Source organism: Balaenoptera musculus, chromosome 3, assembly GCF_009873245.2.
Source record: "Balaenoptera musculus isolate JJ_BM4_2016_0621 chromosome 3, mBalMus1.pri.v3, whole genome shotgun sequence".
Taxonomy (NCBI): domain Eukaryota; kingdom Metazoa; phylum Chordata; class Mammalia; order Artiodactyla; family Balaenopteridae; genus Balaenoptera; species Balaenoptera musculus.
In genome coordinates, this window is record NC_045787.1 from 109,145,545 (window position 1) to 109,168,027 (window position 22,483).

Below are 22,483 nucleotides of genomic sequence, written 5' to 3' on the forward strand. Positions count from 1 at the left end.
CCACACCCTCTCCAGCATTTGTTATTTATAGACTTTTTAATGATGGCCATTTTGACTGGTGTGAGGTGGTACCTCATTGTAGTTTTGATTTGCATTTCTCTAATAATTAGCAATGTTAAGCATCTTTTCATGTGCCTATTGACCATCCGTATTTCTTCTTTGAAGAAATGTCTATTTAGGTCTTCTGCTCATTTTTGGATTGGGTTGTTTTTTTCTGTTGTTGAGATGTATGAGCCATTTGTATATTTTGGAAATTAAGCCCTTGTCAGTCACATTGTTTGCAAATATTTTCTCCCATTCTGTAGGTTGTCTTTTCGTTTTGTTTGTGGTTTCCTTTGCTGTGCAAAAGCTTGTACGTTTGATTAGGTCCCATTTGTTTATTTTTGTTTTTATTTCTGTTACCTTGGGAGATTGACCTAAGAAAACATTGTTACAAATTTAATGTCAGAGAATGTTTTGCCTGTGTTCTCTTCTAGGAGTTTTATGGTGTCATGTCTTAACGTTTTTAAGTCTTAAGAAGCCATTTTGAGTTTATTTTTGTGTATGGGTGAGAGGGTGGTTCTAACTTCATTGATTTACATATGGCTGTCCAGCTTTCCCACACTTGCTGAAAGAGACTGTCTTTTTCCATTGTATATTCTTGTCTCCTTTGTTGAAGATTAATTGACCATAGGTGTGTGGGTTATTTCTGAGCTCTCTATTCTGTTCCATTGATCCATATATCTCTTTCTGTGCCAATACCATGCGGCTTTGTTACTGTAACTTTGTAGTATTGTCTGAGTTTTAGGAGGGTTATGCCTCCTGATTTGTTCTTTTCTCAGGGATTGTTTGCACATTCTGACTTTTTATGGTTCCAGATACATTTTAGGATTATTTGTTCTAGTTCTGGGGAAAATGTCATGGGTAATTTGATAAGGATAACATTAAATCTGTAGATTGCTTTGGGTAGTATAGCCATTTTAACAGTATTAATTCCTTCCCATCCAAGAGCGTGGGATGTCTTTCATTCTTTGAATCATCTTCAGCTTTCCTTTTACTAATGTTTTGTAGTTCTCAGTGTATAAGTCTTTCACCTCCTTGGTGAGGTTTATTCCTAAGTATTTTATTTTTGGGGTTCCGATTTTATTTTATTATCATTTAAAAATTTTATTTATTTATTCATTCATTTTTGGCTGCATTGGGTCTTCGTTGCTGCGTTCCGGCTTTCTCTAGTTGTGGCGAGAGGGGCCTACTCTTCATTGCAGTGTGCGGGCTTCTCATTGCGGTGGCTTCTGTTGTTGCAGAGCCGGAGCTGTAGGCGCACAGGCTTCAGTAGTTGCGGCATGTGGTCTCAGTAGTTGTGGCTTGCGGGTTCTAGAGCACAGGCTCAGTAGTTGTGGCACATGGGCTTAGTTGCTCTGCAGCATGTGGGATCTTCCCGGACCAGGGATTGAACCTGTGTCCCCTGCATTGGCAGGTGGATTCTTAACTGCTGCGCCACCAGGGAAGTCCCGGGGTTACAATTTTAAAAGGTATTGTTTTTTTACATTCCCTTTTTGATATTTCACTGCTGGTGTAAAGAAACGCAACCGATTTCTGTATGTTAATCTTGTATCCTGCTACCTGGCTGAATTTATCAGTTCTAGCAGGTTTCGTGTGGAGTCTTTAAGGTTTTCTATATATATTATCATTTGCATATAATGACAGTTTTACCTCTTCCCTTCCAATTTGGATACCTTTTATTTCTTTTTCTTGTCTGATTACTGTGGTTAGGACTTCCAATACTGCGTTGAATAAAAGAGATGAGAATGGGCATCCTTGTCATTTACTTATTTATTTTTTATTTGGCTGTGCCGGGTCTTAGTTGTGGCACTCGGGATCTTTGTTGCTGCATGCAGGATCTTTAGTTGCAGCATGCGAACTCTTAGTTGTGGCATGTGGGATCTTGTTCCCTGACCAGGGATTGAACCTGGGCCCCCTACATAGGGAGTGCAGAGTCTTAGCCACTGGACCACCAGGGAAGTCATCTGGGCATCCTTGTCTTGTTCCAGATTTTAGCATGAAGGCTTTCAGCTTTTCACCATTGAGTATTATATTGGCTGTGGGTTTGTCATAAATAGTTTTTATTATGTTCCCTGTGTACCCACTTTGGTAAGACTTTTTGTCATGAATCGTTGTTTGAATTTTGTCAAATGCTTTTCTGCATCTATTGAGATAACGTGTTTTTTGTCTTTTCTTTTGTTTATGTGATGTATCACATTGATTGATTTGTGTATGTTGAACCAACCTTGGGAACTTGGGATATATCCTACTTGATCGTGGTGTATGATCTTTTTATGTGTTGTTGGATTTGGTTTGCTAATATTTTGTTGAGAATTTTTGTATCTCTATTCACCAAAGATATTGGCCTGTAATTTTCTTTTTTGGTGTTGTCTTTGGTTTTGGTATCAGGGTGATGGTCACTTCATAGAATGTCTTCGGGAGTGTTCCCTTCTCTTCCATTTTTTGGAAGAGTTAAAGAAGGATCAGTATAAGTTCTTTGTATGTTTGGTGGAATTCTCTTGTGAAGCCATCTGGTCCTGGACTTTTGTTTGTAGGGAGTTTTTTAATTACACATTCTATTTCACTTCTAGTGATCGGTCTGTTCAAATGATCTGTTTCTTCTGGATTCAATTTTGGTGGACTGTATGTTTCTAGAAACTTGTCCATTTCTTCTAGGTTGTTGAATTTGTTGGCATATAATTGTTCATAGTACTCCCTATGGTTTTTTGAATTTCTGTGGTATCAGCTGTTATGTTTCCTTTTTCATTTCTTACTTTGTTTATTTGGGTTCTCTCTCTTTTCTTCTTGGTGAGCCTGGCCAGAGGTTTGTCAATCTTATTTATCCTTTCAAAGAACCAGCTCTTGGTTTTCTTGATTTTTTTTCTATTGTGTTTTAGATCTCTATTTTATTTATTTTCTCTCTGATCTTTATTATTTCCTTCCTTCTGCCAACTTAAGGTTTTGTTTGTTCTTCTTTTTCTTATTTTTTTAAGTGGTAGGTTAATGTTGTTTATTTGAGATTTTTCTTGTTTTTTTTGAGGAAGGAATGTATTGCTATGAACTTCCCTCTAAGAGCTGCTTTTGCCGCATCCCATAGTTTTCGTATGGTTGTGTTTTCATTGTCTTTTGTCTCAATGTATTTTTTAATTTCCTCTTTGATTTCATTGTTGACCCATTGGTTTTTTAGTAGCATGTTGTTTAGTCTCCATGTAATTGTTTTCTTCTCTTTCTTTTTCTGTGGTTAATTTCTAGTTCCATGCTTTTGTGGTCAGAAAAGATGCTTGAGATAATTTCTATACTCTTAAATTTGTTGAGGCTTGTTTTGTGCCCTAGTATGTGGTCAATCCTAGAGAATGTTCCATGTGTGCTTGAAAAGAATGTATATTCTGCGTTTTTTTGGATGTAATGTCCAAATATCAGTTATGTCTAACTGTTTTACTGTATTGTTTAGGATTTCTGTTGCCTTATTGATTCTCTGCCTGCAAGATCTGTCTGTTGATTTGAGTGGGGTGTTAAAGTCTTACTATTATTTTATTCCTGTCAATTTCTTCCTTTGTGTCTTGTAGTAGTTATTTTCTGTATTTGCATGCTCCTATATTAGGTGCATGTATGTTGACGAGTGTAAAATACTTTTCATGTATTCTTCCTTTTATCATTATATAGTGTCCTTCTTTATCTTTCTTTATGGCTTTTGTTTTAAAGTTATTTTGTCTGATATAAGTATTGCGACCCCTGGTTTCTTGTCATCTCCGTTAGCATGAAATATCTTTTTCAGCCCCTCACTTTCAATCCGTGTGTGTCCTTTGCCATAGGGTGGGTCTGTTATAGGCAGTGTATTGTAGGCTCTTGTTTTTTTATCCAGTCTGCCACTCTGTGTCGTTTGATTGGAGCATTTAGTCCATTGACATTTAAAGTAATTATTGATAGGTATGTATTTATTGCCATTTTAAACCTTGTTTTCCTGTTGATTTTGTATTTCTCTTTGTCCCTTTCTGTTTTTTTTTTTTTGTGGTTTGATGGTTTTCTTTTGTATTATACTTATGTTTTCTTCTTTTTCATTTTTGTGAATCTATTGTATGTTTTTGATTTGTGCTTACCTTATTTTTCAAGTATGTTAACCCCTTCCTATATCTATTGGGTTGGCCAAAAAGTGCCTTCGGTTTTTAAGTGAAAATAAAAGACACATTTTTCATTTTCACAAGAAGGTTATTGAACAATGTATTCACCCTTTTGTTCCACTACCTAGTGCCATTTTTCAGGCAACTTCATAATTCCATCTTCCCAAAACTTTTTATCTTTTTGAGCAAAGAACTGTTCCAGGCGCCTTTTACAGTATTCCAGAGAATTGAAATTTTTTCCATTAAGAGAATTTTGTAAAGACCAAAGTAAATGGAAATCTGAAGGTGCAATGTCTGGTGAATACAGCGGATGAATCAGAACTTCGCAGCCAAGCTGTAACAGTTTTTGCCTGGTCATCAAAGAAACATGTGGTCTTGTGTTATCCTGATGGAAGAGTATGCATTTTCTGTTGACTAATTCTGGACGCTTTTCATTGAGTGCTTTCAGTTGGTCTAATTGGGAGCGGTAATTGTTGGAATTAATTGTTTGGTTTTCTGGAAGGAGCTCATAATAGAGGACTCCCTTCCAGTCCTACAATATTCACAACATCACCTTCTTTGGATGAAGACTGGCCTTTGGTGTCGTTGGTGGTAGTTCATTTCGCTTGCCCCACAGATCTCTTCTGTTCCACACTGTTGTACAGCATCCACTTTTCATTGCCCGTCACAATTTGTTTTTAAAACAGAATGTTTTCATTACGTTTACATAGAGAATCACATGCAGAAATACAATCAAGAAGGTTTTTTTCACTTAACTTACGTGGAACCCAAACATCAAAGCAATTCACATAACCAAGCTGGTGCAGATGATTTTCAGTGCTTGATTTGGCTATTTTGAGTATGTCGGCTGTCTCCCGCATGGTATAACGTTGATTGTTCTCAATTAATTTTTTAATTTGATCGCTATCAACTTGGTCTGCCCGACCGTGGAGCATCGTCCAGCGAGAAATCTCCAGCACAAAACTTCGCAAACCACTTTTGACACGTTCAATCAGTCACAGCACCTTCTCCATACGCTGCACAAATCTCTTTTTGCATTTTGGTTGGGTTTTTACCTTTCTTGAAATAATAAAGCACAGTATACCAGAAGTGTTGCTTTTTTTCTTCCATCTTCAATATTAAATGGCTACACAAAAATTCACCAATTTTGAGAAGTCTTTTTTTAAATGCACGCTGATATGACAGCTGTCACATACAATCTAACAAAATTGTTTTGAATGAAGTTAAAGAAAGCTAAGTGCCACTAGAGCCATCTTATGGAAAAAACCAAATGAACCTTTTGGCCAACCCAGTATTTCCCTTAGACTGGTAGTCATATAAGCTCAAACCCATAGTAGGAAAAAAAAATCTACATTTTCTTACTCTTCTCCTCATATTACAATTTTGATGTTCTCTTTTACATCTTCATGATCATTCTTTTGCTCTTCATTGTGGTTATCATCACTTTCACAGAAATATTTTGATTTTTTTTTTAATCTGTGTATTGGCTTATTTAAGTGATTTACTTTCCAATTGTGATTTTCTCTTTCCTGTAGATTCTTCTTTTTTATTTAGAGAAGGCCTTTCAATATTTCCTTTAGGATAGGTTTAGTATTGCTGTATTCTTTAGTTTTTGCTTTTCTGAGAAATTCTTTACCTCTCTATTTTTTAATTTATTTATTTTATTTATTTTTATTTTTGGCTGTGTTGGGTCTTTGTTGCTACTCATGGGCTTGCTCTAGTTGCAGTGATGGAGGGCTGCTCTTTGTTGCAGTGTACAGGCTTCTCGTTGTGGCTTCTTGTTGTGGAGCACGGACTCTAGGCGCGCGGGCTTCAGTAGTTGTGGCTTTTGAGGTCTAGAGTGCAGGCTCAGTAGTTGTGGTGCACGGGCTTGGTTGATCCGCCGCATGTGGGATCTTCCCAGACTGGAGCTCAAACCCGTGTCCCCTGCATTGGCAGGCGGATTCTTAACCACTGTGCCACCAGGGAAGCCCTCCTTCGTTCTAAATGATAATCTTGCTGGGTAGAGTATCCTAGGTTGCACGTTTTTTTTCCCTTTCTGGACTTTGAATATGTCTTGCCACTCCCTTTCGGCCTGCAGTGTTTCTGTAGAGAAATCTGCTGATAGCCTTATGGAGTCCACTTAACTCTTTGTGAAGTATTGTGTGCAGATGCGGAGTAATTAACTCTTTTTCTTTTGCTGCCTTTAGAATCCTCTCTTTATCTTTAAATTTTGCATTTTTATTATAGGTCTTGATGTAGGTCTGTTTGGGTTTATTTTATTGAACCCTCTGTGCTTCCTGAACCTGCATATCTGTTTCCTTCTTTAGGTTGGGAAGTTTTCAGCCATAATTTCTTCAATACATTTTTTTAAAAAGTAAATCATCACCTTTTTTGACCAGGATTCATTCTTTCTTTCTTTCTTTTCTTCTTTCTTTCTTTCTTTCTTTCTTTCTTTCTTTCCTTCCTTCCTTCCTTCCTTCCTTCCTTCCTTCCTTCCTTCCTTCCTTCCTTCCTTCCTTCCCCCCTTCCCTCCCTCCCTCCCTCCATCCCCCCCCCTCCCTCCCTTCCCTCCCTTCCCTCCCTTCCCTCCCTTCCTTCCCTTCCTTCCTTGCTGTGTTGGGTCTTCGTTTCTGTGCGAGGGCTTTCTCTAGTTGCGGCAAGTGGGGGCCACTCTTCATCGCGGTGCGCGGGCCTCTCATTATCGTGGCCTCTCTTGTTGCGGAGCACAGGCTCCAGATGCGTAGGCTCCGTAATTGTGGCTCACGGGCCTAGCTGCTCCGCGGCATGTGGGATCTTCCCAGACCAGGGCTCGAACCCGTGTCCCCTGCATTGGCAGGCAGACTCTCAACCACTGCGCCACCAGGGAATCCCATCTTCAAATACATTTTTGATCCACTTTTCTCTTTCTCCTTCTGGGATCCCTATTATGTGTAGATTGGAATGCTTTATATTATCCCATAGGTCTCTTATGTTGCTTTCTTTTTTTTTTTTTTTTTGATCTGGCTTTCTGTCTGCTGTCCTGATTGGGTGGTTTCTGTTATTCTATCTTCCAGGTCACTTATTTATTCTTCTGCATTGTTCATTCTGCTTTTCATTGCTTTTAGCTCAGCTTTCGTCTCTGCAAATGAGTTTTCTAATTTTTCTTGGTTCTTCTTTATAGCTTCTTGTTCCTTTTTACAGTATTCTACATTTTCCATCAATAACCTTTTTTAATTCCTTCAGTATTTTCATTATCTCCTTTTTGAAACTGGTGTCTATTAGAAGAGGTGTGTTTCATTGTTTGTTCTTTCAGGGGAATTCTCTTGGTCTTTGGGAGTGGTTGCTGTGCTCTTTCATTTTATTTATATTTCTTTTACTTTGTGAGTTTTAGGAGAAACAATTATATACTGTGGTTGTGGAGGGCTATTTATAACATAAGGGTGTTTCTCTGTAGCTTGTGTGAGTTTAATATATTTGGTGCAAGGGCTCTTTTTAGTATGGATTCCTATCGCCTCTTTCTCAGCGTGTGCTGGTTATTTTCTTGATAGCGGGTGTGCAGATGTGGCAGCTCGTGCCTGGTCCTCAGGTTTGTGGTGGCGGCTCAGGAGCACCCTAAGAGCATATAATGGGAATCAAGGTGGCTTGTGACCACTCCTGGAGTCCAGGCAGGCAGCGGCAGGGCCTCAGGACCACTCCTGGGGTCCGGGAGGGAGGCAACGAGGCTCACGACCCCTCCTGGGGTCTGGGATGGAGGCAGTGGGGGCTTGCGACCACTCCTGGCATCTGAACAGGTAGTGGCAGTGGATTGCGACCACTCCTGAGTTCTGGGAGGGAGGTAGCGGGGGCCAGGAGACCACTCCTGGAGCCTGTGCAGGCAGTGTCCTGCCCTCTGAGACCACACACACAGGGAAAAAGGCTACAATCCGGGTCCTGCTCCTCCTCTCATGCAGCCCCAAAACAATGGTGACTGGCCTCTAAGGCGGCCCAGGCTTCCTCTGAGTACACCCTCAGTTGCGCTCACACTGGATTCCAGTCCCCCTGCAGGCTGTTTCCACATGGCCAAACCTAGTCCTCTCTCTGGTTCTGATCTCCGAAGCCAGAGTTCCAGCACCCAGCCCCTGCCCGCACTGGTGGAAGAGTGTCTCAGGCTAGGGAGTGCAGGGTGGCAGCACTGACCATCTGTGTAGTTCTCCCTCTGCTCTGGCTGCCACAAACCCAGTGCTGCATTCACTTATGAGGCTCAGAAATTCCCCTTCTGTCCTAGCCAATCTCCCCACTGGTGAGGGAGTTCCCAGGGTACAGGAACCTTTCCTCTTTCACAGCTCCCTCCCAGGGGTGCAGGTCCCATCCCAATTGCTTTCTCGCTATTTTCTTCTTTTTTCCTACCCGCTTACTGGAGATTTTCTTTCCGTTTCAACAGTCTGAGGTCTTCTGCCAGCTTACAGTAGATATTCTGTGAGAATCATTCCACATGTAGATGTATTTTTGATGTATTTATGGGAGAAGGGGAGCTTCATGTCCTACTACTCCACCATCTTGATCACTCCTCTGTGTGTCTTCTTTGGAGAAGTGTCTAGTTAGATTTTCTGCCCATTTTTTGATTGGATTGTTTGTTGATATTGAGCTGTTGAGCTGTTTGTATATTTTGGAGATTAATCCCTTGTCAGTCACATCATTTGCACATATTTTCTCCAATTCTGTGGGTTGTCTTTTCCTTTGTTTATGGTTTCCTTTGCTGTGCAAAAGCTTGAAGTTTTATTAGGTCCCATTTGTTTATTTTTGTTTTTATTTCCATTACTCTAGGAGGTGGATGCAAAAAGGTATTGCTGTGATTTATGTCAAAGAGTGTTCTGCTTATGTTTTTCTCTAAGAGTTTTATAGTATTCAGTCTTACATTTAGGTCTTTGATCCATTTTGAGTTTATTTTTGTGTATGGTGTTAGAGAATGTTCTAATCTCATTCTTTTAGATGTGGCTCACCAGTTTTCACAGCACCACTTATTAAAGAGACTTTCTTTTTTCCACTGTATATTCTTGCCTCCTTTTTCGTAGATTAATTGACCATAGGTGTGTGGGTTTATTTTTGGTCTTTCTATCTTGTTCTGTTGATCTGTAAGTCTGTCTTCGTGCCAGTACCATACTGCTTTGATTTCTGTAGCTTTATAGCGTAGTCTGAAGTCAGGGAGCCTGATTCCTCCAGCTCTGTTTTTCTTTCTCGAGATTGCTTTGGCTATTCAGTGTCCTTCTGTATTTTGAATGATATGTAATCTCATTTATTTTGGATGTTTTTCTTTTTTTTTCATTTTTGATGAGTAAGATTGCTTATATATTTTCTTTCAGAACTAATGTTCTGATACTTATTAAGGTAGCATAATTTTTCTCTCTTTACCTTCAAAGGTTGCTCAAGAAACAGATGTTAGAGCACAGATTCGTCTGCAGTTTCGTGATGTCAATGGAGAACTTGTAGCTGTGCAGAGATCTATGGTTTGTACTCAGAAAAGCAAAAAGACAGAATTTAAAACCCTGGAAGGAGTCATTACTAGAACAAAGTAGGTGTTTATTATATATTTGAATTATCTGTTCATTTTTTTGTCTTTAGGTCTATAAAACTATGGTTTTTTTACTACTACTTTAAGTTTATTTTAGGGGAACTTATTAATTTTTTAACAGACTTTATCTTTAGAGCTGTTTTAGTTTCTTAGCACAACTGAGCAGAAAGTATAGAGATCCACCTTGACTCTATACCTGCGCAGCTTTGTCCACTATCAACATTTAATTATTTATTTGATACTATTTATCAGTTAAACAGAATGATCCCATTAAAGATTTAGTGATAATGCTCCACTCCTTTGAGTAATTTATGGACAGTTGCTGAATTGAAGGTGCATAATCACTCAAATATAGATTGAATGAATGAAAAGTGCTAGTAATCATGTGTATAGGGAAGGATGAGATAAGCAGACAGGTCCCTTTCAACTGTTGTCATTCTGTTAAGGGCAGGTATCATATTGTAATGGGTATGGATATTGGAATTAGGTAGGCTGCCCTGAATTCATGGCTTTATCCTTGCTGAGCAAATTACTTATCATCTTATCCCTTCCTTTCATTTATTCATTTGTTAAACTAATTAAATAATTTCTTTATTTAATCAGTAATGTGTCACACCTGTCATGTGCTAGATACACTGTACTAGCTACTGGCTTGTCAAGTGGATTCTTTTCACTGGCTTTTAAACATACTCAGGTCTCTCCCACACCTCAGATTTCATTTCACTCCAGTTACGGTCTGTCTCCATCTTCCCCTTCACAGACAATTTTTTCAAAAGAGTTGTTGATACTCACTGTCTCCATTTCTTGACATCCTCCTGACTCCTACTCTAGCCCCATTCTTGTACTGAAACAGCTCCAACTAAGGTCACAAATAACGTCTGTATTAATTAGGATAATGCTATTGCTATACAAAATAGACCTCCTTATCTCTGTGAATGACACCCCCATCCGTCCAGTGACACGGAGCTAAGTCTGTCTTGACAGCTTCCTTGCCATCTATATTCAGTTCATTACCAAGTCCTATGGATTTTGCCTAACTGGCTCTTCAGTCTGTTTCTCTCCATCTCTGTGAGAACCATTCTTGTTCAGGCTACCATCATCTTTCCCTGGTCTAATGTCTTAATCTCCTGGTCTATCTTTGTCCATTCCATCCCCCTACAAAACATTCTTAGTACATTCAGTGTAATATTTTCAGAATACATATAAAATGACAGTATAGACAGACACTGCGTCCACTCACCTAATCTAGTTGTTAACAGATACTGGACAGAAGATATGAAAGAAAATGGTCGATTTATCCTTCTGATGAAAGATGCTGAGAGATCTCTTGGAATCCAAGGGCAGGGATGCTTCTGGCCCTGGGTATAATGAAGTAGGGAACTTATTTAAAAGACCCTGAGGCAATTCTGTCTATTTGATTGCTTTGTCACTGTGACCGTAGAACTTAGGTCTGTTGATTAAGAATCTTCCTTGGATTTGCTTGGATGGGCATCACTAAGGTTTGCCTTTACACTCCTTTTACTGTGTGTCTTTTACTGAACAATCCCTTATCTAAGCTGTACAGTCAAAAACAAAACAATACAAAAATAATTGGCAAAAATTATCTTTCTTCTAAATCAATATAATTTACACTTTGAGAACTTATTTACCATAAAATAAAAACAATAAAATATTACATATAAGGCAAATATTTTTAAAGTTTTAGTAATGTACATTTCATGTATATACAACTCATTTTTTATACTATCAAAAATTTATTTCATGAGTAAAGTCCAAATGTATTGCTGCTTTCCTAAGATTTTGTTCTGAATCATTGTGGTAAGTTTAATTGATATTTCTTTTCCTCCTATTTAAATATATACCTATTTTTCAGCAATGAGGTTTTACTGACCTTACAGAATAAATTGGTGACTTTAAAAATAAATAAATAAATAAAAAATAAACTATACAGTCTTTAGATGTTTTTAAGTACCTTTGCCTGTCTGTTATGTATCATCATGTTTTGTTTTATTCTTTTAAGTCTCTTATTTTCAAGTTCTGGGGATAGAAGATAGTTTATTTTCCTCTATGTATTGTCTATAAATGTTTTAGATTATTATATTAAAAGTCCAACTATGTAAAAAAAAAAATTCTGGCACCTTTTCCCTATCACCGTTTTACATTTTCATTAGGGAACTACTGAGTCATTTAAGAGTTATACTTTTTAATATGAGAAAGCTATCCACAGGGAGTGGATGAGGGGCCTTTTTTTTGTTGTTTTTTTTGCAAGTACAGCATGAAAGATTGATTAAGTAACAGAATATTTTACATAAGTTCTTGATTTTCATTTTCTATAGGCATGGCGAAAAGGTCAGTCTCAGCTCCAAGTGTGCAGAAATTGACCGAGAGATGATAAGTTCTCTTGGTGTTTCCAAATCTGTGCTAAATAATGTCATTTTCTGTCACCAAGAAGAGTCTAATTGGCCTTTAAGTGAAGGAAAGGCTTTGAAGCAAAAATTTGATGAGATTTTTTCCGCAACAAGGTTTGTAACCTTTAATTAGATTTTGTAGTCCATTAAGTTATTGAGCCAGAGTTGCAATTTGGATGCTTCTTTTTTTTAAACAGAAAAAAATTGTAAAGCAAGAAAGTCAGCAGTTATTACCTCTTATCCAGTGGCAACCAGTCAGCTTATTTCCTTTCAGTTTTCTTTCTTTGCATCTTCATTTACCTGGTTGACAGTATATATGTAACATTTGTACTTACTATTATGTCATAAGCATTTTCTAAGTTATTAAAAACTCTTTGTAAATGTAATCTTAATAACTGCCTTATAGTCCATTGTTTGAATATACTATAATTTGCTTAGCCAGAAATTTGATTTTTATTTAATATCTTCAAAGGTACATTAAAGCCTTGGAAACACTTCGGCAGGTACGTCAGACACAAGGTCAGAAAGTAAAAGAATGTCAAACAGAACTAAAATATCTGAAGCAAAATAAGGAAAAAGCTTGTGAGATTCGCGATCAGATTACTAGTAAGGAAGCCCAGTTAACATCATCAAAGGAAATTGTCAAATCCTATGAGAATGAACTTGATCCATTGAAGGTAATTTAGTTTCTTGTATGCTGAGGAGAAGGTCACCGTTTACCATGGTATCTCTCACCCTAAAAGCATTATTTTTCTGTGCATTTGAATGGTGTGTATATTTCTTGAAAAAATTATCAGAGACTATATAATGTTATGGTTAATGCCTTACATCTGTGTTTAAGTTGCCCAAAGAGCTTGGATTTGAGGGTAAACAAATTTGTAGCATCATTAAATTAGTAATGTAGATCACTAATTTTTAAATATCAGTGTAATGACTCAACCTTACAGTTCTGTATTCTTAAGGAGACTTTTTTTTTTTAATTGACAGGTCTTTCTAGGGAATTTTTATAATTTGCAGGATGTTCTTGACATTGCACAAGATTTGAAATTGGTGCATAATGTGTTGATATATTTGCAAATGAGTTAGCTTTCTAAATTCTGTGGTTTATAAGTAAGATCTTAAAGAAATCCCATTTATTCATTTCACAAGCATTTATTAAGTGTTTTCTGTGTGCCAGGGTATACTATGCTTGGGGCTATAGGTACAAGGAGAACTACAATAGTGTCCTTGCCCCTTAAGGTATTCCTAGTCTAAATGAGAGCATTCTTAAAAATGGCTTTTTGAAGTTGCAGATAGTGGGAGATTTAAGAAAAAAAATAAATTATTGATTTAGTTTTTTAAAACTCACCTATAAATGCTGGTATAGATCTTGGAATTGTAATATGGAAAAACTTTTGTTTTCTGTCCCAGTGCCCATTGACATGAATGCATCTTTTAGTGAATATTTATTGTTTTGTGCATAGCTCTGTGCTAGGTGCTCTTGGGGATAAGGAAGCTGAAGACTTAGACCTTGCTTTTAATGATCTTATAGTCTAGTTGGAGAAATAAGGAATATATTTTAAAAGACAGTTAGGATTACAGAGAAGTAAAGTGAAGAGCTATGTGAATGATATAGTTTAGAACAGAGGTTCCCAACCCCTGGGCCATAGACCGGTACCGGTCTGTGGCCTTTTAGGAACCAGGCTGCACAGCAGGAGGTGAGTGGCGGACAAGCAAGCAAGCTTCATTTGCTGCTCCCCATTGCTCGTGTTACTGCCTGAACCATCCCTCCCCCAACCCTGCCCCAGTCTGTGGAAAACCTGTTTTCCACAAAACCGGTCCCTGGTGCCAAAAAGGTTGGGGGCTGCTGGTTTAGAACATAGGTTCTTTAAGAGCTAAAAGATGGTGACTGTGGCACAAGTGAGAAAAGAAAAGAAAAAATGGATAAATTGGACTTCATCAAAAGAAAAAACTTTTGTTCTACAAACTATACCATCAAGAAAGCAAAAAGACAACCCATAGAATGGGAGAAAATATTTGCAAGTCACATATGTGATAAGGAACTTCTTATCTGGGATATATGAAGAACCCAATTAAAAAAAGTAACACAATTTGAAAATGCACAAAGGCTCTGAATAGATATTTCTCTAGAGAAGATACGTATGTGTCCAATAAGCACATGAAAAGATGCTTGACGTCATTATTCATCAGGAAAATGCAAATCAGAATCACAATGAGCTATTACTGCACATCCACTAGAATGGCTAAAAGTCAAAATGATAGGTAATAATTATTGAAAAGGATGTGTAGAAATTGGAACCTTCATACATGATGGTGGGAATGTTAAATGGGGCAGCCACTTTGGAAAACAGTTCAGCAGTTCCTCAAAATGTTAAACATAGGGACTTCTCTGGTGGTGCAGTGGTTAAGAATCCACCTGCCAATGCAGGGGACATGGATTTGAGCCCTGGTCCGGGAAGATCCCACATGGTGGAGCACCTAAGCCCGTGCGCCACAACTACTGAAGCCCGCCCACCTGGAGCCTGTGCTCCACAGCAAGAGAAGCCACTGCAATGAGAAGCCTGCATGCTGCAACAAAGAGTAACCCCTGCTGACCACAACTAGAGAAACCCCACGTGCAGCAATGAAGAACCAACGCAGCCAAAAATAAATTAAAATAATAAATAAATTAAAAGAAAATGTTAAACGTAGAGTTACCATATGACCTGGCCATTTTACTCCTAAGTATCTTATACCCAAGAGCAATTAAAATGTACATCTATACAAAAACTTGTATAGGAAAGTTCATAACAGCATTATTCATAATAGCCAAAAGATGGAAACAATTCAAATATCCATTAACTGATCAATAAAATGTGGCATATCCATACATGGAATATTATTCAGCATTAAAAAAAGAATGAAGTTCTGATACAAGCTACAGTAGGCAAGAACCTTGAAAACATGTTAATTGAAAGAAGCCAATCATAAAAGACTACATAATTGTATGATGCCATTCCATTTATTTGAAATGTCCAGAATAGGCAAATCTATAGAGACAGAAAATAGATTAGCAGTTGCCTAGGGTAGTGGGTAGAGAGGAATAAATAGTGACTGCTTAAGGGCACAGAGTTTCTTTTTTGGAAGTGAAAATGTCATGGGGGATGGTTGCACAGCTCTGAATATACTAAAATATGTTGAATTGTACACTTTAAATGGGTGAATTGTATGGTAGGTGAATTCCGTCTCAATACAGTGATTTTTAAAGTGATGGCCTGGCCTTTGGTCTGGAACTGCCATCTTCCAGTAATTCACCAAAATGACCAACACAAAGGGAAAGAGGAGGGGTACCTGCTGTATGTTCTCTAGGCCTTTTAGGAAACGTGGAGGTGTTCCTTTGGCCACATCATGCAGATCTACAAAAGTGGTATTGTAGATATCAAGGGAATGGGCACTGTTCAAAAAGGAATGCCCCACAAATGTTACCATGGCAAAACTGGAAGAGTCTACAGTGCTACCCAGCATGCTGTTGGCATTGTTGTAAATAAGCAAGTTAAGGGCAAGATTCTTGCCAAGAGAATTAGTGTGTGTGTCAAGCATATTAAGCACTCTAAGAGCCAAGATAGCTTCCTGAAGCAGTCTGAAGGAAAATGATAGAAAAAGAAGGAAGCCAAGCAGAAAGGTACTTAGGTTTAGCCAAAGTGCCAGCCTTCTCCACCCAGAGAAGCACACTTTGTGAGAACCAATGGAAAAGAGCCTGAACTGTTGGACCCCATTCCCTATGAATTCATGGCATGATAGGTGTAAAGAAAATAGAAGACCTGAATTGTAAAAAAAAAAAAAAGTGATAGCCTGGAATGGAAAGCTATCACAAGACCTTCAAGGGAGAAGCTGATCTGGGCTATAAAGATGGGGAAAAATCAAATTGACAGACTAGAAGCTATTTTATATATGTTTGTTTTGTTTTTTTGTAATTTTTAAAAAATTTTATTTATTTGTTTATTTATTTGGTTGTGCCAGGTCTTAGTTGCAGCGGGCAGGCTCCTTAATTGTGACTTGCCAGCTCCTTAGTTGCAGCATGTGGGCTCCTTAGTTGTGGCTCCAGGGCTCCTTAGTTGTGGCATGTGAACTCTTAGTTGCAGTGTGCATGTGGGATCTAGTTCCCCGACCAGGGATCAAACCCGGGCCCCCTGCATTGAAAGCTCAGAGTCTTATCCACTCTGCCACCAGGGAAGTCCCTGTATGTTTGTTTTTATTTTGTATTTTTTTCTTTTAAAACTAATACGTGCTCACAATGAAAAAATTATGGAAGAATATTAGTTGAAAAGTAAGAGATGCTCTTCCTATTCCTCATGTCTGACCTCCCACATATATCTTATGATCAGGTGGGTTTTCTTGCAAAAATACACTACATGTGTGTATACAAACATGCACATGTATATATGTACATATTCACAAATACGAGCTTATTAAAACAGGACTGTGAGGAAGAGCCTGGGTTAAGTAAATCAAGGTAAAAGGAGTGGGAGCTATGACTTGCAGTCAGATTATGAAGAGCCTAATGGGTTTAGAATTTAGTGCAATAGACATAAGAGTGAGAAAAAGTATGTTATATTTTAGAAGTAGTTGTTTTAATAACTGTGCGTAGGTACTGTGGTAGTTACCAAGATATTGGAACACATTTTATTTTCTTCAGGAGCAGCCTGGTTGGAAAGATGACAAGCACATATAAGGCAGAAAAAGACAAGAGCTGTGAGAGCTTTGAGGAGGAAAGAAGAGACAGTCTGAGGTGGCCAGAAAGGATTTCATAGGACTGAATTTGGGGTATCATTTTATTGACCTTAAGTAGATGGGTAATTACAGATATGGTGACAGCAAAATGCAGGCTGTCTTTGAACAGTATCAAGGAAATCCTCATAGTTGAAATGGAGCATTTGTATAGGAAATAATGTCAGGGTAGAGCTAAGTGATAATACCTGGTATTTATTGAGCAGTGCCAGGATTCTAAACAAGGTTATAGCAAACGTTGAGGTGTTTGTTTATTTCTTTATTTGTATTTAATTTTGGCTAGTCCAAGGGTTTAATCTTACTCTCTATCTTTAGAGCCTAGCCTGGTGCCTGGCACTTAGCAGGTGGTTCAGTAAATATTTATTAAGTGGATGATTTCCAAAGTCCTTTTTTTTTAGCTCTGAGTTAAAAGGATTCTTCCCTTCATAGAACTCAGCATAAAGCTTGAATCAGATCATCTTCCCAGCAGCCATCCAGAAGACAGCTCCATTTCAGTACTGCACTATAATTCATGCTTTCCCATTTTTACGGATTTCCTACATTTTCAGGAACTGTCTCATAAACTACTTTATTCCCATACCACCACATCCTATCCTGACCTTGGCCCACTTAGGCCTGTTTTCCTTTCTTGCCCTCAGTGGAAATGGCTTGAGAAATTTGTTTTCAAGTTCAAAAGCACCCTCTGGCCCTCTTATTTATTCTTCCACACATAAGTTCATGATGCTTGTGCACCTTATAGCCCAAGTGCCTGATTCTTTTGTCTTATTTCACACACCTAAGCTTTAAACACTCTGCTGCTATATTTTTTGTTGTCTTTCTATTTGTTTTAGCTTCTTTTACTAGGTTGTTTGCTCTGGGGATAGAGCCTGTGTTTTGTGTTCTGGGGTTCGAGCCAAAACACAGATGTCAAAGAAGGAATCCCCAGCATCTAGTTACTGTCTGGATTTAAGGAATGAAGCAGCTAGAGATGTCACGAAAGATCTAAGCCAAGATAATGTTAATGCTGCCACAATACAGTGAAAACATTGATAGAAACCGAGTAGTTTCTGAGAAGTAGGGTACCATAACAGAGGTGTTAATATTCGTTGCTCTTAAGAGTTAATCCAGTTCTCTTTGTTAGATTGCTCAAAGATATTTTGTGAACACAGAATTTTTTTCACAAGTGATGTGAATGGTCCCGTTCATTGAGGGCCTACTGGATGCCCAGTTACTGATCAAAGTGCTTTAAAATGTATTATGTGAGCCCCACAGTAACACCGTGAAGTTTCATAGATGAGAAAAGTGAGGCACAGGTATTCACGTTGGAAGTAAGGGGTAAAGCCAGGATTTGATTCCAGGCTTCTCTGATTCCTAAACTGATACTTTTTTTTCTTTAGTCAGATTTATTGAAATATAATTTACGTTTAGTAAAATCCACCCTTTTGAAAGTAAATGATTTGATGAGTTTGGGCAAATGCATACAGTAGCATTACTATCAGTACAGTCAAGATATAGAACATTTCCACCCCAAATAGTTCTCTCAAGTCTATTTGTAGTCGGTCCCCTACCTCCATTTCCAGCCCTTGGTAATCCCTGATTTGTTTTCTGTCAGTATAGTTTTGCCTTTTCCAACGAATGCCACATCAGTGGAATCATACATTATATAGCCTTTTGTATCTGACTTCTTAGCATAATGCTTTTAAATTTATCTATGTGGTTGCATGTACGAGTAGTTCATTCCCTTTTATTGCTGAGGGTATTCCATTGTAAGGATATATTACAGTTTGTTCATCCATTCCTTTGTTGATGGACTTCAGGTTGTTATCAGCTTTTAGCTATTACAAATAAAACTGCTATAAACTTCTGTGTACAGGTCTTTGTTTGGAGATATGTTTTCATCTCTCTTGGGTAACTCCCTAGGAGTGGGATTGTTAGGTTGTGTGTTAAGTGTACGTTTTACCTTATGAGCTGCCAAACTATTTTTCAAAGTGGCACGTTTGGTAGTCCCACAACAATGTACAAGAGTGCAGTTGTGCTTCATCCTTGTCAGCACTTAGTATTATCAGCTTTTTATTTTAGCCATTAAAATAGATGTGTGATAGAATCTCTGAGCAGCTTTTTTTCTTTCATTATGGTTTTAATTTGCATTTTCCTAATGTTAATGAACATTGAACATCTTTTTATGTGTTTATTTTCCATTTGAATATCTTTTTTGGTAAAGTGTCTATGCATATCATTTGCCTGTTTTCAATAGGTTTTGTGTGTGTGTATTTTTTGGTTTTGTTTTTGGTCTTACTGTTGAAGCTGTGAGAGTTCTTTAATTATTCTGGACGTAAGCCCTAATCGGGTATGTGTTTTACAAATTTTTTTTTTTCTTAACTGCTTTCAAAGGGCAGGAGTTTTTAATTTTGATGAAGTCCAGTATTTCAAAATTTTCTCTTATAGTTTTTGCGTTTTGTTTCTTATCTAGGAAATCTTTGCCTGACCCAAGGTCACAAAGATTTTCTTCTTGAAGTTTTCTAGTCTGAGTTGTTATATTTAAGTATATGCTCTATTTCAGGTTATCTTTTGAATATGATGTGAGGTAAGGTTGAGATTTACTTCCATTTTTTTTTTAGTTCATTTTTATTGGAGTATAGTTGCTTTACAATGTTGTGTTAGTTTCTGCTGTACAGCAAAGTGAATCAGCTCTAGGGAGATTTACTTCTTTACATAGAGATGTCCAATCATTCCAGCTCCCAGAGCCTGTAGTCTTAATTGTTATACCATCCTGCCTCCCAGTCTTATCTCCCATTTTTAAGTATGTGGCTTTATACAAGTCCTCTGAGTCTCCTACTTAGCATGTACAGGCATACTTTGCTTTACTGTGCTTTGTATATATTTCTTTCTTTCTTTTTTTTTTTTTTTTTTTTTTATACAAATTGAAGGTTTGTGGCAACCCTGTGTCAATCAAGCAAGTGTGTTGGTGCCATTTTTCCAATAGCATTTGCTCACTTCGGAAGGCAGCTATGCTCGCCACTATACCACCAACACCATTTGCTCACTTTGTGTCTCTGTGTCACATTTTGGTAATTCTTGCAATATTTCAACCTTTTTCATTATTATATTATGCTGTTCTGCAATCAGTGATCTTCGGTGTTACTATTGTAATTGTTTTGGGGTGCCACAAACCACATGCATATAAGATGGCAAATTTAATCGATAAATGTTGTATGTGTTCTGACTGCTCTACCAAACAGCCATTCCCCCATCTTTCTCCCTTTCCTCAGGCCTTCCTACTCCTTGAGGTACAACAATATTGAAATTAGACCAGTTAATAACCTTATAATGGCCTCTAAATGTTCAAGTGAAAGGAAGAGTCACACGTCTCTCACTTTAAACTAAAAGCTAGAAATGATTGAGCTCAGTGAGGAAGTCATATCAAAAGTGAAGAGAGACTGAAAGCTGGGCCTTTTGTGCCAAATGGTTAGCCAGGTTGTGAACGCAAAGGAAAAGTTCTTGAAGGAAATTAAAAGTGCTACTCCAGTGAACTCATGAATGGTAAGAAAGTTGAAACAGCCTTATTGCTGATATGGAGGAGGTTTTAGTGGTCTGGGTAGAAGATCAAACCAGCCACAACATTCCCTTAAGTAAAAGCCTAATCCAGAGCAAGGTCCTAACTCTCTTCAATTCTGTGAAGGCTGAGAGAGGTAAGGAAGCTGCAGAAGAAATATTTGAAAGTAGCAGAGGTTCTCGAGGTTTAAGGAAAGAAGCTGTCTCCAAAACTTCAAAGTACAAGGTGAAGCAGCAAGTGCTGATGAAGCTACAGCAAGTTACAAAGAAGATCTAGCTAAGATCATTAATGAAGGTGGCTTCACTGTACAGTAGATTTTGAGCGTAGGTAAAACAGCCTTATACTGGAAGAAGATGCCATCTAGGACTTCCATAGCTAGAGAGGAGAAGTCAATGCCTGGCTTCAAAGCTTCAAAGGACAGGCTGACTGTTGTTAGGAACTAACGCGGCATGTGACTTTAAGTGGAAGCCAGTGCTCATTGACCATTCCAAAAATCTTCAGGGCCCTTAAGAATTATGCTAAATCTACTGTGCCTGTGCTCTATAAATGGAGCAACCTGGATGGCAGCATCTCTGTTTACAACATGGTTTATTGAATATTTTAGACCCACTCTTGAGACCTGCTGCTCAGAAAAAAAAAAAAAAGGATTTTTTTTTCCCCCAAAATATTACTGCTCATTGACCATGCATCTGGTCACCCAAGAGTGCTCATGGAGGTGTACAATGAGATTCATGGTTTTTTAAATTAATTTATTAATTTATTTTTGGCTGTGTTGGGTCTTCGTTTCTGTGCGAGGACTTTCTCGAGTTGCGGTGAGCGGGGGCCACTCTTCATCACGGTGCGCGGGCCTCTCACTGTCGCGGCCTCTCTTGTTGCGGAGCACAAGCTCCAGACGCGCAGGCTCAGTAGTTGTGGCTCACGGGCCCAGTTGCTCCGCGGCATGTGGGATCCTCCCAGACCAGGGCTCGAACCCATCTCCCCTGCATCGGCAGGCAGACTCTCAACCACTGCGCCACCAGGGAAGCCCGAGATTCATGTTTTCATGTCTGCTAACACAGCATCCATTCTGCAGCCCATGGATCAAGAAGTCATTTTGACTTTTAAGTCTTTTTAAGAAATATATTTCGTAAGACTATAGCTGCCATAGATAGTAATTCCAGTGATGGATCTGGGTAAATTGAAAACCTCCTGGAAAGGATTCACCATTCTAGATGCCATTAAGAACATTCGTGATTCATGGGAAGAGATCAAAATATGAACATTGTTTTTTTTTTAAGACATAATACTATTGCACACTTCTACAGTATAGTGTAAACAACTTTTATATGCACTGTGAAGCCAAAAAATTGTGTGACTTGCTTTATTGCAATAATCACTTTATTGCAGTGGTCTGGAACTGAACCCAGTATATCTCTGAGGTTTGCCTGTAGTGTCATAATGATTAGAGGGAATGTATGGCAGCACCTAGTACAGTGTCTGCAATATAGCAGGCATTTGATCAATGATAGCTATGACTATTATTATTGGTAAAAATTTTTTTTTCAAATCTCTCAGCTAACATACTGAACACTTGTTACATGTGCTGAGGAAGCATTGGTGAACAAAGTAAAGTTTCTGTGGTGATAACGTGTTACCTATTAATATACAAATCATAAGATATGGTATTAGTATAATTTATCAAATGACATTGAAGTTGAGGATGCATTTTGGTGCAGCCATGAAAGCTTACAATTGATATCTGTAATAATGTGTTAGTTTAAAAATCAGGTTCTAAAATTGTCTTAGAAGAGGAGTTGGTCAGCCTTGGAATTGTAGAGGCAAACACCAGAAGAGTATCCAAGGAGGGAAGACTCTGAGCCAGATCACTCATATTCCTAGGAGATGAGGCAACCAGCTGTCCCTGGAAGCAGGCCACTGAGATCATTTGTCACATTTCACTTGTGATGCACCATGAGTTTCCAGTCCACTCAGTAGTTCTAGTTTCTTTTTTAATAAATTAAATAGTTAGCCTTTTAAGGATTAAGTTCTGTTTTAAAAAATTTTTTTTATTTTTGGCTGTGTTGGGTCTTCGTTGCTGCTCATAGGCTTTCTCTAGTTGCAGCGAGCGGGGGCTACTCTTTGTTGCAGT

At 38.2% G+C, this 22,483-nt stretch overlaps 1 protein-coding gene and 1 pseudogene across 5 annotated transcripts in view; both read left to right on the top strand.

The window, feature by feature from the left end:
* RAD50 (RAD50 double strand break repair protein) overlaps positions 1-22,483 on the top strand; it is a 244,454-nt gene that overhangs the window by 153,693 nt on the left and 68,278 nt on the right. For 4 of the 5 annotated variants that reach the window (XM_036846296.1, XM_036846297.1, XM_036846299.1 and 1 more), the window contains 3 exons: positions 9,497-9,648; positions 11,985-12,170; positions 12,529-12,733. The exons of the other annotated variant lie outside the window; for it this stretch is intronic. In XM_036846296.1, coding sequence (XP_036702191.1) covers positions 9,497-9,648; positions 11,985-12,170; positions 12,529-12,733 — 543 coding nt within the window. The remainder of the gene's footprint in view (positions 1-9,496; positions 9,649-11,984; positions 12,171-12,528; positions 12,734-22,483) is intronic. 5 annotated transcript variants of the gene reach the window in all.
* On the top strand, positions 15,352-15,833 carry LOC118892120 (annotated as a pseudogene).